The following is a 19,252-nucleotide window of genomic DNA, read 5'->3' as shown; positions in this document are numbered from 1 at the left end:
TGACACAAAGTATGAAGATATCTTAAAGTTAAAAATTTTAGACAAGGCAAACTGCTTAAGTTGGGGAAAGTACTCACAGCTACATGCCTCCCCTTTACCTCCTCATCCTACAAGCAGGTGTTGTTTTATCACCATTTCACCCATGGGGAAACCACTCAGGAGCAAGCTCCCTGGGTTAGCTCCACAGCCTATGAAAGCTGCTCAATCCTCCACACACAAGTCACCCTTATGGAAATGGCCATTGGCTTATTTTTTCCTACAGAAGCAAAAATCTGCTTACTTTCAAAAATTAAAATTGCATGCTTAAGCTGGACTTGGTGGCAACACCTGTAATCCCAGAATTTGGGAGGCTGAGGCAGGAGGGTTGTGAATTTGAGGCCAGACTGGGTTATATGAGAACTAGTCTTTAAAAAAACAAAACAAAACACAAGCCAATTGCATGCATTTCTAACCAGCCCTCCATTTAAAACCAAGTATCCAACACACGAGGGGTGAAAGCAGGAATGAAGGAAAGGAGATGAGGGAACTCAGAAGGGCTGTGAATCAATGTATTAACAAAATTATGTAAGAAGTGGAATTCCACACTTTTTTGCTTTTACATTATGCAGTCTATTTTTATCTTGTTATGGAATACTTTTGTATTTCATAAAAAAAAGAAGATGATGAAAAACCTAGAGCTCTTCACTGTCAATTCTGCTGCATTCTATGACAATCGTGTGCCAGAATGATTTTCTCATAGAAATAAAAAGTCTTTAATAAATATTTAAGAATTTTAGTAAGTTAAACTAATCTATCCTCTCTTAGAGGTTACAAATGCTAAAAATATTTCAGAGAAGTTTCTCAGAGAAATGTGATAATATTTTTAAAATTATTGCCTAAATGGCCAAGAGGTATGTGAAAGCATCACTTACCATCAGGAAAATGTAGGTCAGAAGCACAGTGAGGTACATCTCATTCCTGCAAGAGGGACATTATCAGAAGACAGAAGGTAAGAAGTGCTGGAGAGGCAGTGAGGAAGGGATCCTTGCACACCATCCAAGGGAGTTTGCATTATGCAGCCGTTATGGGAAATAGAGTGGAAGGTCCTCAGAAAACTAAAAGTGCTGGATGGCACAGAAATCCCACGACTGAATATGCACCAGAAATGAAGCCAGCGTGATGAAGAGACATCCACACTGCCATGTTCACTGCAGCACTATTCACAGCAGTCAAACATGGACACCACCAATGCCCATCCACGGGAGAATGTGTCAAGCGAGGGTGAGGTGTGCCCACCATGGAATGCTCTTCAGACACACGAAAGAACAAAGCCTGTCACTTGCAAAAGCAGGGATAGAGTCACAGATTGAGTCTAGTGGAGTCAGACTGGCACAGAAGGACAAGAACTGCATGTGTCCTCAGGTGAAGTCTGAAAAGTGGATGTAGAATGGGGAAGAACAGGTCGGGGAGAGTGGGGCAGGGAAAACTGGGAAAAGTCCATGCATGGGTACTAAGCTATAGTAGGATAAGAGGAGGGTGGTGACAGAAGACAATAGTGTATTACATTATGCATTTCCAAAAGCACGAATAAGTAATTTGAATATTTTCACCGTAAAAGAAACGATAAATGCTTGAGGAGATAGATGTGTCTAAGCTGACGTAAACGTGACGAAGTGTGTACACATATCAAAACATTACATAAGATTTACTGATATGTAAGACGATTGTATTTAAATAGCAGTTAACAATAAATTTAAATTAAAAAATCAAGGAAAAACATCTGAGTAGATATTTTCCCAAGTTGAGATCCTAAGTTTTCTCTTGTGCTCTTTCTTACCTCCCCAAGTGCCTCTGGGGAGACGATGTAAGGTGCTGGGGAAGGCAGGACACGATGGTGTCAGACCTGGACGAATACCCTCATGTCAAAAGAGGCAGACTGTGGGGTTAGCAGATAGGAAATATGGTGAACCTGTGTGAGAGTGACAATGACAGAGGAGACTGGACATTTTCCTACTAACAGAAGTCATCCTGCAAGGCACTGAGGTGACAGGAAACTGTGTCTCTAAATTTCTCTTGGAAAAAAAAAACCTAATTATACTCCATTATGAAACAGGAAACGTAGTGGATCAGAAAGTCAGACAATATCAGTTCTCAGTAACCAGTTTCTGGATGGTTCATTCTCCATGTCTGTGTGTATGTGAGTGTAACATCCAGTGGTGTATGAGTCAGATAACTCCTTCTTTTTCTCAATTCCTCTCTCAATAAAGTGTAAGAAACAGAGATGTCACCAGTATATTAAGTAGAGTGACCTTTTCTCCCTCTCTGTAAATAATCTTTCAAGTACCAATTAATAATTCTGTCTAAAAGACTGGGATCTTCGTGTTCGTGGTGGATATGGAAGACTGGTACCTGTCAGTCCACAAGAAAAGCTATTTTGTTTTCATATTTAATGGGAAACCAGAATGTCCAGACAGTGTTTCACATTGCATTACAACAGGAAATGCTTTTAAAAAAATTAACGTTACCTGGTGCTTTCACTTGTGTTCTTAATACATGACCATATGGCTTACACAAGGATATTTCTGTTTTGAAATTGACCTTATCCTTTAAGGCAGAGTTCTGATCTGCTGATTGAAGAATAGAAGCCTGAAATTGCTTTCATGCTTATTTAATCATGTGAGTGTTTTTAAATGTCAAGATGGAATTTAGATTATAAATGAATTCCTTGGTTCTACCGAAGACCATAGTCACGCTTTGTCACAAATGTGGGTTATTTTCATGTACATTTTTTCTATGACAGAATCTGTAATTTTGGAATAATACTTTTGAGGAAAGATCAAAGTAAAGATTCACTTCAAGATAAAAATGTATCATAAGGCTTAAGTGAATATTCATTGTATTGCTACAGAATAGAAATTATGTTAAGGTTTCCCGGGATTTCCATCATTTAGGTCAAGTTTACTCAGTGTTGGGAATCTCCACAGAATTTTGGAAGATGTGTGGGTTACCAAGTTTCCTTTTAAATGTCAGTTTTGCTGCATATCGCAGTGTTACATTGTTTCCTCCCATGTACAATGGGGATAATTGCATTTCCTCTGTGTGCTTATAAGAAGTTCAGGTGTTTCATATAAGTTTTTATGTGAATATTCAAGTGCCTTGCCTGGCATGTATGCTCAAAAACTGGAAGGCTCTACTATTATTATTGCTGTCATAATTAATGCAATGCCTTCATACCAAGCATCAATAATGCAATCAGTTCTATAAAGCACAATTATACATCTCCAATAATTTATTGCAATGTTTTTGCAATAAAAATTCAACCTTCTGGTGGAACTTGCAAGACAGGAAAATGAACACATTTTTGGCAACAGGTCCTTTCCTACTGAAACTTAAAACACAATATTCAGCCAACTCAGGTTTCTGGTCATGATTCTTTAAAAATAAAACAAAACTATGGGAAGTTCTATGTTACAGGAACCCAGAGAGAAGGACAGAGAGAATGCTATAGATAAAAGGTTGTATGTGCGTGCGTGTGTGTGTGGTGTCGGGTTTGAACACGGGTTCACACTTCTGGGCAGGTGGTCTAACACTTGAGCCACGCCTCCAGCCCAAAGGTTACATTTTTAAAGGACCTGTGGGATTTTCAGAATACCAACCTGCATGTATTTTAAGTTCAAAGTAACAATAGTAATATTTCGACAGAAGTTTAAAAATCCTTTCCTTTCACAAAATTTCTGAGAACCTTTTATAAGTCACTTTGTGCCAGCTTCATTTAAAAACTGTTAGTACTTGAATTGTTATTAAGCTAAGTGGTCTTGATTCCATTAATAAACCGAAAGGGAAAATTATCCAAAGATTACAAGTAAGACCTAGAAGCAGTGCGTAGGATCTTAAATGGCATCAAATTAATTCTGATTTAATCACATTTAAGTGTAGTAAAACTTTTTGTTGGATAAATATTAGCACACATGAAAACTTTCTAACTTATTACTATTATGGGTACTAAAAATACTTTGTTGGTACCCAAGCTGTGGTGTTTTAGTGAGTTCCCAGTAGTTATAGGATCATCAGTGGACCCAGGGTTACAGCATTGCCTGAAGGAGTGTACTGACATGTTATAGAAACTTGAGCTTGTGTTTAGATAGAGCACACCACTGGCGTCGTGTCACAAAGGTATCCAAACAGAAGCCCACAGAGTTTTCTTACACCATGAAGAGAAGGCATTTCTGATTGTGCTCAGGTGCTTCTGTTACCACCTCTTGCTGCGTAGTTTTCATTCTGATTTAGGGCACTTTTCACTCCCTGTTGCCAGAGAAACTCACAGTATTTGTTTCTGATTCTTTTAAGAGCAGCAAGCTATGCAGTAAATGACTTTGCTACATATATGTACACATACACATATATGCATATACATGTACATATAAAAATATTTTTTTCTATACCTCAATTTGATTTCAAACTCAAGTCCCCACTCTGCCAGGTGGTAAAAGTCTCAGTAATTAAGATTAATTTAGGCTGGGAGTTCTTCTTTCAACAAAGGGATTTATTCTCCCTCACCTCCACCCTTTCCCTGAGTTAAATTTAATTTCTGGCAGGGAGCAGGTGGTCTTCCCTGTTTGCCACATTTCCGGGTCCACTGATACATCTGCATCCTTGTCACTGGTGGTCTATCCCCGCTTCCCTGCAGAGGACTGTGTACATGGCTCTTGCTCTACTGTCCCCAGTCTGGGGAAGACTTTCTCAGCCTCTGCCTCTGGGTGGCATGGGGGCTCTGTGTCCCCTGCTGCCTCTGCAGCCTGCACTTGTGACACCTATCTGACTCTTTCATAGAATAAGTGAGAGCCATGGCCTTGTAAGACCACAGCAACCACAGACAATTATAATGAACAAAACCCCATATCGATTAATATATCAAAATAGTAAAAGACTAAGAGTGGGTTTTCTTTCATTGTTTTCAGGAATCAAGCCTTGTGTTGAAAAGAATAGATGGATAATAAATAGGATATCTGAACTAGAGTTGCTTTATAAAATCCACACATTTAAAATGGTCAAATCAGACTTACAAAGTTAATGATACAATTTCAACATTTTTCTCTATCTATAATTTTTTATCTTTGTTTTATAAGTAAAGGGCCTGTGACTTAAGCACAAATACCATTTAGGCAGTTAATTTTTTTAATTGTTTTATTATTCATATGTGCATGCAAGGCTTGGGTCATTTCTCCCCCTAATTTAACAATCTGAATGTTGAAAAGCTGTCTCAGATGAAGAGGTGGTTAATAGTTAATTGACTAACCATGAGGTTTACCTTGTTTTCTTGGGGTAGTTTTCTTCTGAATCGCTTTCATTCTTTACTTCAATTCTATGGTAGCTTTCTCTTATTTTTCTTATAAAATCTGAACAATTCAACTCAGCACTTAGTGACAATCGGGGCCTGACTTGCAAACTGTCTCCTGGCTTTGCATTCTGTGTACCTTCATGAATCTGGGCTCATTGGCCTTCTCCTTTCCTCCCAAATGCTTCTGCGACTTTTCCACCACCCTGTCCAACTTCCCTAAGAGCCACTTCTTCCTTCCCTCTGAGTGAGCTGTGAACTGCTTTTTATCCCTGCCACCACTATGGGCCCCACAGCCCCTGTCCCTTCCACAGTTACTAGGAGTGACTCCCAGACTCTCTCCGACCTCTCCTATAGCACATCTTTAAGACTAAGCTGAATTATGGAGATTTATATAGTAAAATGAGGACCAGACGCAGAAGGCTGTTTCCAGCCTTGCACTTGGTCCTTCCATTCTCGTAGTGCTAGATTGACACGTGCACCTCACTCTCCTTGCACGGTTTTCAGCTGGCTAATGTTTTCAGCCCCTGTATGCAGAAATCAAGTTTCGATGTCCCAGGGCTGCTTGGCACTGGGGATATCTGCTAAGTGAAATAGAACAGGAGGTCAATCCAGTGGAACACACTGGAACATAATCATGACGTTTAGTAATTTTATTCAGTCTCACTGGCAGGGTGTAGACGTGGGTTTGGTCATGGGGAAATACTTTCTTTTCCCCTTCTCCTATGCCAGGGATTCTCATTTTCTTCTACTGTGTCCCAGAGTACGTTTTAAGCCCTTTTGTATGATTAAGGAGGATAGAATATGGGTATTGTTCATAGCAAAGAAAAGGCTGAGAACTGGCCACTTGTTCTCAATTCATCTAACAAGGTCTTGAATAAACTCAGAAAGTCCTAGCAGGTAAACCCCAAATCAGAGCCTACTTTCAAAATAGCTCAGTTCTTAATGACAATCTAAGCTTTTTTCAGCATTTCAACAAGCAGCATTTAGCGCTTTAGCTCACTGCTAAAACTTCATGCTGATCAACTTTTCATGTTAGTAAAAAAGACAAAAAAAAAAAAAAGCTTACCTTCATTGTGCTTAGTCCATCACACCTGCTATGCAATTATGTGTTCTTTGCCTGTGGGTACCTGAAATAGTGAGAAAGAATAGACAGAGGAAATTAAATATAATTGAATGGCATTTTGTGTCAGGCAAATATATACAATTTCAATTGAGGACAAACACACACTTCATAAAACTATTTGCATGCAACTCCAGTTGCAAAAACTCAACAGCACTAGGCCTAAACTAGTCAGCAGCAAAAAAGTAAACCAATCACATTGACAAAAAGCCACCATAAACAAAAACACTATATTTAGAAGATGGACAGTTTTGCCATTCATCCCTACCATCAAGTCTTTCACTCTCATTTCTTTTCCATCAAAATTTAGCTTATGTTTGATGTTAGCAAGAACTGCATTACTATTATTGTTAATTTTAGTTCTGTTTATTACCTTGAGGGTTAGATATTGTGAAATAATTTTGGTGCTTCTAGTTAATATTAATTAGTTGTTTTAATACCTATAGACCTATTTGTTATGTTTTGTAGGTTTACTTTTTAACTATCAGGAACTTAATAACTGAATATTTAACATTACTGCAGCATAGGCAAAATTACAGAGTTGCTATTAGTGTTACCTGTTTAACGTTTAGTCATCCTTTGAGTCCTGCGACATATTTCCTTAATAATCATCAGCCATCAAGTCTGATAGTCTCAAAGGAAATATCAGCCCTCTAAACTGCCTTCAAGGGCGGTGATATTTAGCACTGAAAATTACAAATAAAGTTTTTGAGGTTGAGTAGCAACAACTGGCCAGTGACACTGGTGATTTGTTTGTCAAAACAAATTGTTATCAACTATGCAAATGAAGTCCACGCACTCCTTCGAGTGAAAGCGATCGAATCTGCGAGATGCTCATGTGTTAGATGGGACATTTACTGTGGGGGAACTCAAAGGTGGAAGAGCTCAGCATTTAGACGGTGCTAAGTGGCAGTCTTACCTCTTTACACTCCATTACTCTTTCTCAGGAGAGACAGGCTAATGCAAACAAGTCAATCAGAATTTGTGTTTAGCAAGATGAAGCTTAGAGGATGGTTTAAAATCATTTATTATTTTAAACCCATCTTTCCCATTAACATGTTATACATTAGTGTTTACTAACCATGACTCATGTAACAGTTTAGTTTTTAACTTTTAAATTATTTAACAACCAAAAGTTATTAATACATTTTTAAGTATTACACAAATATCTTAAAACAGGCTTGGGTTCATTTTTGTAATTTTTAAATCGTAAACATTTTAAGCATGTCTTGAAGAAGAAATAAAGCAGGCATTTAGATCTAGAAAACAAGTAATTCCAAATTTAGTTTTTACAAAAGTTTTCAGCTTTATTGACAAATTATGGCAAACATATTTGACAAATGGTGTTTTCCTATTTAGAGAAGCACACATGGAACTTTATGTGTGTTTTTTTTTCTTTTTTAACAAATACAGGTTAAAACACTGAACAAATTCAGTTAGCTACATACATACAGTAGCTGCTTGTTTTCAACCCCATTAAAACAGCATTTAAAATTAAATTTACAAACTTAATATTGAACATCTTCGTCTAACTGACAGATATTAAAAGACAGATTAAACATCTTATCTACAACTCTATTATCAGCTAGTTCAAAAATCATATTACAGTCTTTTAGCAACCCTAAACAAAGTTTCTGCTAGTTGGTTGAGACTCAAAATCTGTTAACAGATTCATGCTCTTTCTTTTAAAAAAAGAAAAAGAAAAAGAAAAGAAAAGATTACACACAACAAGGAAAAACAACCAAGAGAGAATCATCCTACTGAATGGTTTATAGACTACACTTGCCAATTTCTCTGTCAATCTGTTTTGTAAAATAACAGTACTGTCCCTGTCACGCCAACAGTATAGAGGGAAATACAAGAAATATATAGGAGTAATCATGAGCAGTTAACCCCAGAACAGAAAAAACAAACAAAAAAGGACTATTACTTGTCTTGCTGCTGTTTATGTGGAGCCCACAGGCTATGAATTGTCTTTGAGTGAGGTCACAGGTGAGAAGGACCTTCAATATCTACCGTAGGGGTGTTCCCTGTATCCCCCTCTGCTTGACCTTGACAGCGGTGCCTTCAAGCTGGAGCGGGTAGTGGCCCATTCTTCTGGTGCTGTGAACAAGAGAAAGACAGTAATATACACATGACTTCATAGTCATTAAAAAAATTATTTAAGATACAACAGTCAGCCAAGATAAAGTGAATAAAAGATCCCAACACTGAACACTAAAGCCTAATTACTGTTTCCACGTGGTGTAATCCAGAAAGTGCATGTGTGTGTGTGTGTGTGTGTGTGTGTGTGTATGTTTGCGTACGTGTGTGTGAATTTGAATTAAACCTTGATGGTACTTTTCAGAGAAGAGACAGGTAAAGTCCTAGGACAGTTGTTAGGTGTTATATTTGAATGACACAAAATAGAAAGAGGAGTATTAGTGCAATCCATTCTAAGTTAATCTGTTGATGCAGACGTCTGAAAAGAATTGGATGTAGTAAACCAGAGGCTCTTAGCTTTCGACTAACTTACCACCATGTCAGACTCTACAGAAGGAAGCAAACCCAAATACAACTAACGTCTATTCTCTGTTACAAAAATCAACTGACTGAAAAACTTGAAGGGTAGGATTTATGGTTTGGTGTTTTTCACACAGTCCCTACAGATTCTCATATTATCTAGAGTTAAGATCCATTGTGCCAAACTACAATAAACAGAGAAAAGGTAAGCAAGATGCAGAGAAGAGAAAATTTTAAGAAGCAAAATAAGAAAAAAGTTTCTCACATCAATTTTTCCAATAAACAACTAAGAAAATAAAAAGGTATTTCATACACAAGAAAGACTCCTCATTTGTCTATTAAACAGGTTTCCATTAACACCAATGTTAGGGAGCCTAGCCCCAAACCAAACAAAGTGAAAGACAAACAAATGAACAAAACAAAATAAGAAACAATCAAGTCTTTGAATACTACAATAGTTATAGTAAATTCTGTGCTCCCAGAAAAGGAATCTAGCCCTCTTAGAAAAGAATTTATGATAGAGATTATGTGACAAATATCCAGAAAGCAGATTATTCAAGTAGAATTCAGTTATGTATGGGTGTGTGGTGGAAGGAGGCATGGACACTGGGAATATTGTTAGACAGACAGAAACACGCTGACCTTGACAGATGTTATAAATGCAGCAATCATGGGAATATCAACTGAGAAATCCCTGAAGACTGAGGTACCTGGGGCAGGGCATTTGCGTCTGGATAGCTCAAGTGCTCTAAGAGTTAGTTTAACAAGATTACTAAGCAAGGATAAGAAAAATATAAAGGTCACTCACAAGAAGGTAAAGGGAAATAATATTTGCATTAGGAAAAGAATCAAAGGTTTATAATATTGGACAAAAATCATTGCACTTGGATGGATAAATATTGGTGCCTGAGGATATGGATCATCAAAGGATACTGAATGATAAACACAGAATTATCTTTTTCACCATTTAGGATACAGGCTCATGTTTATTTCAGCAGGTAACAGAATGCAAAATTGAAGAGAGAAGCCAAATAAATATTAGAGATATCACCATGGCTTGGCATACAGGTTTACCTAGATCCCCAGGGGTTGGCAAACATGGCCTTTGAGCCAAACTTGGTCAGCTGTCTCATTCTGTAAAAAATGTAATTTACAGTTAATCTGTAAATAGCTGGAGCACATATTGTGTTACATGTTGTCTATAGGTGCTTTTGTGATATGGAAGCAGAAATGAGTCATTGCAGCAGAGATTTTATTGCATGAAACATTTAGTCTGGGATTTTGTAGAGAGGTCGACAAGCACCATGGTGTCTTTTTGGAAGAAGAATGTCTACATTGATCTTTAGATGTGCTCTCTTGAGTACAAAAATCTACTCCCAAGCTGCCAAATTGCTCAACATATATATTTTGGAGAAGAATTCTGTGTATTTACTTCACTGGGATTAGATAAACTGTCTTTTATGAACTAGAACAGAAAACAGATGCTGGAATGTTGAAGGCACCTTTTTGCTGGCTATAAAATGAAGATTTGCTCCTTGTCTGTGAGATTGTCACTGTTCTGTCATCTGGAGCTGCAATCAACCCTGCTTTTTTATGATTATTATTATTTTTTACCACTCTTCCAATTGTCGTTAAGTGTCAGAGATCCTTGGGTTGAATTCTATAGGATTTAGGAGTTGGTAGGATAGGTTTCAAGTTTTCCTCAGAAACAGATTCTGAATGCTCCTGGTTAAATATTTCTTCAAAGTAGCTGGACACCCACGAGCAGAGTGACAGAAATCCACATCCAGCCCTGTGGAATTTTTTTGGAATTTTAAGCTGGTGCCACCCCAGGGACTTGCCACAGAGGACCTATCCATTTAACAACTCAGTGTCCTGAGTTTGCTACTTTATCTAAGCTCAGATGAAGTAAAACCCTTCATTTCTGAACTGCTGGGCAACATTAGAATAAGAACTGTCACTGTTCACTGTTGTATCCTTGTGCCTGGAAAAATGCCATGTGTGGTGAGGGTTTAATGCAATGAAACATGAATGAAAGGAAGAACGAATGGATGTGGGCATTATGGGGCAGAAAGAGCTTTTCTTCAACAACAACCCCTCTCCTCCCCAAAAGAAAATAAAACAGTAACCGTTGGCACTAACTTTACAAGCTCTGTACTTAGAAGTTCTTTGCTTTTGCAATAGGGTTAAAGTCAGACTTCTCACTTAGAAGGGTTGACCAGCTAAGTACTCAAAGTAGTTGAGTGCTTACCTCAATGAAATAACCACAGTGGAATCTCACTACAGAAAGTTCAAAAATATTACAGTTCACTGCACAAAAAAATCGCAATTTTGTTCTTCTCTGTTTGCATGCAAATTATTACCCTGCTTTTTCCTCCTTGCTCAAGGCTAAGAAAATGCGAAATAGTTTACAATAACTGTAACCAGGAAGGAATATAAGCAGCTAAAATGAATTCCTACAAAGCCAAAGAGGAGTTTTAGACTTTCCAAGATTCCTCACTATTAGCAGAGGAAATCAAGGATTTATTTCTCTTAATTTGGATCTTGGTCTTCTTCATTATCTATTCGCAGTAATAACTGTGGATGGAGATCAGAAGAAGTATTATTTCTTTTGGGGTCAAATTTTCTTTACCCTACTGTTCCTAGTATTAGAATGCTACACTGTGCAAGCGGGTTTCTCTCAGCAAAGCCATGTCATTTACATTGGGCTTGAAGAATCCCAGCTTGATAGCTGTTCTCCAGTGTCACCATGCAAGGTGTCATTGAACTCTATCTGCTCAGCCAATCCCCACCACACACCAGAGGTGGTTAGGCTCCCAGTTTCCTAATGCAAGTATCAGAGCTAGAAGTGAGTCTTGATATATTGCCAAAAGAATTCTAACTTGAGTCAATCATGCAATGCTTAGCATGGAGAAGTTTGAGAGAGAGAGAGAGAGAGAGAAAGAGAGCGAAAGATATAGAGAGAAACAGAGTGCGAGAGAGAGAGAGAGAAATCATAACAAGGTCCTTCATACCAAAAAAACCATACAAAGAATTAATGAAACAAAAAGTTGGTTCTTTGAAAAAATAAACAAGATCGATAGACCCCTGGCAAACCTGACTAAAATGAGGAGAGAAAAAACCCAAATTAGTAGAATCAGGAATGCAAAAGGGGAGATAACAACAAACACCATGGAAATCCAGGAAATCATCAGAGACTACTTTGAGAACCTATATTCAAATAAATTTGAAAATCTAAAAGAAATGGACAGATTTCTAGATACATATGATCATCCAAAACTGAACCAAGAGGAAATTAATCACCTGAATAGACCTATAACACAAAATGAAATTGAAGCAGCAATCAAGAGTCTCCCCAAAAAGAAAAGTCCAGGACCTGATGGATTCTCTGCTGAATTCTATCAGACCTTTAAAGAAGAACTGATACCAACCCTCCTTAAACTGTTCCATGAAATAGAAAGGGAAGGAAAACTGCCAAACACATTTTATGAAGCCACTATTACACTTATCCCAAAACCAGGCAAAGACACCTCCAAAAAGGAGAACTATAGGCCAATCTCCTTAATGAACATTGATGCAAAAATCCTCAACAAAATAATGGCAAACCGAATTCAGCAACACATCAAAAAGATTATCCACCACGACCAGGTAGGCTTCATCCCAGGGATGCAGGGGTGGTTCAACATACGAAAATCAATAAACGTAATAAACCACATTAACAGAAGCAAAGACAAAAACCACTTGATCATCTCAATAGATGCAGAAAAAGCCTTTGATAAGATCCAACATCATTTCATGATAAAAGCTCTAAGAAAACTAGGAATAGAAGGAAAGTTCCTCAACATTATAAAAGCTATATATGACAAACCTACAGCCAGCATTATACTTAACGGAGAAAAATTAAAACCATTCCCTCTAAAATCAGGAACCAGACAAGGATGCCCACTATCTCCACTCCTATTCAACATAGTACTGGAATTCCTAGCCAGAGCAATTAGGCAAGAAGAAGGAATAAAAGGAATACAAATAGGTAAAGAAACTGTCAAAATATCCCTATTTGCAGACGACATGATCCTATACCTTAAAGACCCAAAAAACTCTACTCAGAAGCTTCTAGACATCATCAATAGCTATAGCAAAGTAGCAGGATATAAAATCAACATAGAAAAATCATTAGCATTTCTATACACTAACAATGAGCAAACGGAAAAAGAATGTATGAAAACAATTCCATTTACAATAGCCTCAAAAAAAATCAAATACCTAGGTGTAAACCTAACAAAAGATGTGAAAGACCTCTACAAGGAAAACTATACACTTCTGAAGAAAGAGATTGAGGAAGACTATAGAAAGTGGAGAGATCTCCCATGCTCATGGATTGGTAGAATCAACATAGTAAAAATGTCAATACTCCCCAAAGTAATCTACATGTTTAATGCAATTCCCATCAAAATTCCAATGACATTCATTAAAGAGATTGAAAAATCTACTGTGAAATTTATATGGAAACACAAGAGGCCACGAATAGCCAAGGCAATACTCAGTCAAAAGAACAATGCAGGAGGTATCACAATACCTGACTTCAAACTATATTACAAAGCAATAACAATAAAAACAGCATGGTACTGGCACAAAAACAGACATGAAGACCAGTGGAACAGAATAGAGGACCCAGATATGAAGCCACACAACTATGAGCAACTTATCTTTGACAAAGGAGCTAAAAATATACGATGGAGAAATAGCAGCCTCTTCAACAAAAACTGCTGGGAAAACTGGTTAGCAGTCTGCAAAAAACTGAAACTAGATCCATGTATATCACCCTATACCAAGATTAACTCAAAATGGATCAAGGATCTTAATATCAGACCACAAACTCTTAAGTTGATACAAGAAAGAGTAGGAAATACTCTGGAATTAGTAGGTATAGGTAAGAACTTTCTCAATGAAACCCCAGCAGCACAGCAACTAAGAGATAGCATAGATAAATGGGACCTCATAAAGCTAAAAAGCTTCTGTTCATCAAAAGAAATGGTCTCTAAACTGAAGAGAACAACCACAGAGTGGGAGAAAATATTTGCCAATTATACATCAGACAAAGGACTGATAACCAGAATATACAGGGAACTTAAAAAACTAAATTCTCCCAAAACTAATGAACCAATAAAGAAATGGGCATGTGAACTAAACAGAACTTTCTCAAAAGAAGAAATTCAAAAGGCCAGAAAACACATGAAAAAATGCTCAACGTCTCTAGCAATAAAGGAAATGCAAATTAAAACCACACTAAGATTCCACCTCACCCCTGTTAGAATAGCCATCATCAGCAACACCACCAACAACAGGTGTTGGCGAGGATGCGGGGAAAAAGGAACCCTTTTACACTGTTGGTGGGAATGTAGACTAGTACAACCACTCTGGAAAAAAATTTGGAGGCTACTTAAAAAGATGGACATCGATCTACCATTTGATCCAGCAATACCACTCTTGGGGATATACCCAAAAGACTGTTACTCCAGAGGCACCTGCACATCCATGTTTATTGCGGCACTATTCACAATAGCCAAGTTATGGAAACAGCCAAGATGTCCCAGCACTGACGAATGGATTAAGAAAATGTGGTATCTATACACAATGGAATTTTATGCAGCCATGAAGAAGAACGAAATGTTATCATTCGCTGGTAAATGGATGGAATTGGAGAACATCATTCTGAGTGAGGTTAGCCTGGCACAAAAGACCAAAAATCGTATGTTCTCCCTCATATGTGGACATTAGATCAAGGGCAAACACAACAAGGGGATTGGACTATGAGCACATGATAAAAGCGAGAGCACACAAGGGAGGGGTGAGGATAGGTAAGACACCTAAAAAACTAGCTAGCATTTGTTGCCCTTAACGCAGAGAAACTAAAGCAGATACCCTAAAGCAACTGAGGCCAATAGGAAAAGGGGACCAGGAACTAGAGAAAAGGTTAGATCAAAAAGAATTAACCTAGAAGGTAACACCCACACACAGGAAATCAATGTGAGTCAATGCCCTGTATAGCTATCCTTATCTCAACCAGCAAAACCCCTTGTTCCTTCCTATTATTGCTTACACTCTCTCTACAACAAAATTAGAGATAAGGGCAAAATAGTTTCTGCTGGGTATTGAGGGGAGGAGCGGGAGGGGGTGGAGTGGGTGGTAAGGGAGGGGGTGGGGGCAGGGGGGAGAAATAAACCAAGCCTTGTATGCACATATGAATAATAAAAGAAAAATGAAAAAAAAAAAAAAAAAAAAACAAGGTCCTTCATGATGGAGTTTCTTCAAAATATGAAGCTATAAAGACTCAAACATGCACTTAAGATTAATGCTTCCTCTTGGGACTCTGCTGTTTAGCAGATGTACTTAAAATACTTTAGGACTTCCTATAAGTTTACATCACTCCCAGTTGTTTCCAGTCCCATGATGAATTCAGGGATGCATTTAAAAGAATCATTGCAGACACTGAAAATCTAAAATGTCTTTGTCTTTTTGGAAAATGTGATGCTCTCAGTTGAGTGTCTCATTTTGTTATATGAGAAAGACTAGCTAGACTATGAATGTAAATTGAGCAAATAACAAATTACTCCCCAGAGAGGATGCTAAATAACTATGTGCCAAACTGAAATTACTGGAACTGGCTACAGAATTGTGGCTCTGGAAACAGCAAATTTTAATGGGAGAGGGATAGCTTCAGTGCTTGCAAATTGCAACCAATTCTTGGCTTCCCAACTCAGATTTTAAGATACCAAATACTTCAAGAAATGTGAAAGAAATGCATATTTATCACGTGTATAAAAAAGCATAGTTTTTTCCTTGCTCATGATCTGCTGTGACAGTCACTGTTCTGTGTCCTGAATATGAGGACATTTAAGAAGTGTTGAGGGGACCACAGGGAGAAACTGATGTCAAGTTTTGTAGACTGCAGCACAGTGATAACTGATAATTTAAGAAAATGCTGGGAAAAGCACAGAGGAGGAAGTTGCTGACTTTCGGGCTGGACTCGAAGTTAGTCATCTCGAGGAGGAAATTCTGAGCAAACTCAATCTCCATAAGAGCACAGGTGCTGTTCAACCAACTAAGGTGATTAATTTTCCTTAAAGGCTTTCCCATGTTAATTATCTTGTATCACCTGCCTTTGTTTCTAAACTGGACTCTAAGATCTATGAGAAGAGAGACCTTCTACAGTGGCAGACACGCAATGACAGCATAAATGTTTTTAAACCACATGTAAATAAATTATGTTACAAAGCAGTAGAGGATTTTTCAGACCAGTTATGCAAAACGGAGGCATGGTTAGCAATTAGGTTGTCATGTTGCATGTACATAAAATATATTGATATATTTTTTTAAAGTAGCTTTCCCTTTTTTTTAAAATTAACAAACTGGACTGATGTTTTACCCCGAGTCAGGTTTTACAGAATGCCTAGCACACATCCCTGTTACATGCTAATAAGCATCGCTGAGGAACATTTAACTTTGATAGAGGAGTGTAAATTATCCAGGTAACTCTCCTTGTGCACTAAATGTGACTCCCGTGACTTGTGCAGTTTGTTCATCTTGAATTCTGCTCTCAGCAGAACCAGCCTGTTTAGGGTGTGCAATTGTCAGTGTGCTCTGGTTTCTGCAGTGGAGCTAGACACTCTGGGGAACATTCTCACTGGGAAAGAAAATTGAGATGACCCTTAAAGCTGCAGAATTGTGTTGCCTGCTCCCTACCCTGTGGACACTGAGGTTGTTGGGAAAAACAGGAAGTATAAGAAGGGGGCACCTTAAGAGAATCTGGTATTATTTTAGTACCTGCAAAGGAAAACTTATAATGTTTATGTCTCAGGAAGGAGGCTTGAAATGCCTCCTTCAGAGTACATTAATTTAATTTTATTTTTTCATCTAAGACACATTTAAAGGAATTTCTAATTCTCAATAAAGTATCACCAAAATTACAACTCTATACAGAAACAGAAATTTACAACAAAATTTTTCTTTGATTTACAGTGCTAAGGAAGGATCTCAGGCCCTTGCATGCTAGACAGGCATTCTGCCACTTGAACCACGCTTCCAGCCTTACAATAAACAAAGTACATTAATTTTTAGAGATCAGTTTAAAAAGGGTGTCATGAAAATTGCTACCATGAGGGCGTAGCTAGAATATTCACCCTCTGCTAGTCCTGGATAGCTCTTTGTTGTAGTTCTAAAATCTGCAAAAGAATCTCAGGAGAAGTTTTAAAAACTACCATAAGGAGGACAGCTCATATTATCTGTTTAGTATACTGTAAAACAATGTGCAAAACCCACACGTAAAGTAGGAGTTGTGGTTTGGATATGAACTTTGCCCCCAAAAGACTGGTGTTGAAGGCTTGGTTGACAGCTGATGAGCTGTTGAGAATTCAGTTGATAGGAGGGCTGTAACTTCATCAATGGGGTAGTGCACTGATGAATTTATAGTTGAATGGATGTTTAGGATGTGGGTCTGTCTGAAGGAAATGGGTCACTGGGGGGGCGAAGCTATGCCTTGTCCACTCCTTGCTGTTCCTCTGTCTCTGCCTCCTGTCCACCATGAAGTGAGCAGCTCTGTTCCACCATGCCCTCCTGCCATGATGTTCTGCTTCACCATAGCTCCAGAAGCAGTGGGGCCAGCAGACCGTGGGCTAAAACCTCTAACACCATGAGCCAAAATAAATCTCTCTCATTTAAATTGTATTTCTCAGGTACTTGTCACAGTGACAAGAGCCTGACTAACACAGTTGGAAATCTAAGTTAATCTCTGTCGTAAAATGCTGAGTCTTCAGTGCGTGGATCACACAACCTTCCAATTCTGGTTTTACTTCTTTCCTGTAGAAAGACACCTTTTAACCTACAAATGACAAGGAGTGTTTTGGAGGACAGGAGGGGTGTTGGACTGGAGTTTGAACTCAGGGCTTCACTCTTGAAAAGCAAGTGCTCTAATGCTTGAGTCTCACCTTCAGTCTATTTTGCTCTGGTTATTTTGGAGATGGGGGGGTCTCATGAACTATTTTTTTTCAGGTTGGCTTTGAACCACAATCCTCCTGATCTCAGCCTTCCAAATAGCTAGTATTACAGGTGTGAGCCACCAGCACCTGACTGTAGGTCATGGCTCTGGCTAGGTTTTGTCACTTGTTAATGAAATACTCTTCTAGTTTTTTTGTTTTTTTTTTTCAGTATAGGCACGGGAATCTTGGTGATATTTTTCCTAGCTTTTTGCTATTTTTCTGTTTAGTCTTGTTTAATACCCAGGTTTCTTCAATGTGTATATCTGATTTCATAACCTGGTTTCACGATTTTATCTCTATGTCTAAGCTTAGGTGACTTGAATGAGTGCTGTTTCTGGTAGTGAACCCTTGAAGGGTATGAAGATGTAGCCTTTCACGTCGCTTAGCTGGCAGCGAGTGACCTTTGCAAGCTGCTGTTTTGAGGTGAGTCTGCCATGGTTTGGAATGCTAAGCAGAATGGCTATAATCCAGACCTTGATGGTGGTGAAGTATTAAGATTATCTGTGGCTGTAGCCTCTCACACATTTATTTTATACTTTAGTGTACTTGATAATAATAAGCTGACTCCTTTTCTGTTATTTTACTGTTAATTACTGTTCATTAATTACCATTTCTGACAAACTACCCATGTGGCTGAAATTTCTGCACAATTTTATCTCATATAGTGTTACACAGGTCAGTGGTACTGAATATTTTAAATGAGGATGTGTAATTCTTCTTACTTTTGACCAAAAATCTCATTTCAATTAAAAAGAGACAAAGAAGCTAGCTGCAGAAAGGGCTTTCAAATGGAAGGTATAGAACAAAACAGTGAATGAAGGTTGAACACAATGTAGGTGCTTTTCTGACTTGAGTCTGAAAAGTTATTTTCATTGTACTCGGAAAAAACCTGACTCAACCAAGAGCCAGAGTGATGCTTCCCTAGATTGTTGAAATGTACACAGAACTTTATAAAATAAGGAAGAAAAAAAGGGAGAATCACAATAAATAAAAAAGTACCTTATATTTCTTTTCTCAAAGAATTTCAACACTTTCTTCAAGTCTGTGCTGGAGGTAGGCTTGGTGACATAACTTCAAAGACAAGGAGACTTGATTTCTGGTTACCTGATTGTTTCACCCTCCTACAGCCCCCCATTTCTGTACAAGAACCAAAGGGAGTCCATTTTGTGGTCTGAAACCAACACCAAGTATAATAGATAGAAAAAATAATTAGACTTTCAGGTCCACAAAATATTAACCTTGCAGTATGATCTGCTTGTGCTTTCTCCCCTCATGTCT

General features: G+C 38.1%; 1 protein-coding gene across 7 annotated transcripts in view; it reads right to left on the bottom strand.

Moving 5' to 3' along the window:
* Positions 1-19,252, bottom strand: part of Khdrbs2 (KH RNA binding domain containing, signal transduction associated 2) — a 497,340-nt gene that overhangs the window by 36,253 nt on the left and 441,835 nt on the right. For 4 of the 7 annotated variants that reach the window (XR_012450575.1, XR_012450574.1, XR_012450577.1 and 1 more), the window contains exons 9-10: positions 8,368-8,540; positions 6,384-6,444 (exon numbers count right to left, since the gene is read on the bottom strand). Coding sequence is in view for 1 of the 7 variants with exons in the window: in XM_074081820.1 (XP_073937921.1) it covers positions 8,443-8,540 (98 nt within the window). In the remaining 6 variants the exon portion in view is untranslated. Of the gene's footprint in view, positions 1-911; positions 958-6,383; positions 6,445-7,448; positions 8,541-19,252 lie in introns of those variants that run through there. The other 3 variants (XR_012450579.1, XR_012450578.1, XM_074081820.1) reach the window with 2 other exon arrangements.

This window comes from Castor canadensis, chromosome 8, assembly GCF_047511655.1.
Source record: "Castor canadensis chromosome 8, mCasCan1.hap1v2, whole genome shotgun sequence".
Classification (NCBI taxonomy): Eukaryota; Metazoa; Chordata; class Mammalia; order Rodentia; family Castoridae; genus Castor; species Castor canadensis.
This window is presented reverse-complemented; position numbering and strand designations above follow the sequence as displayed.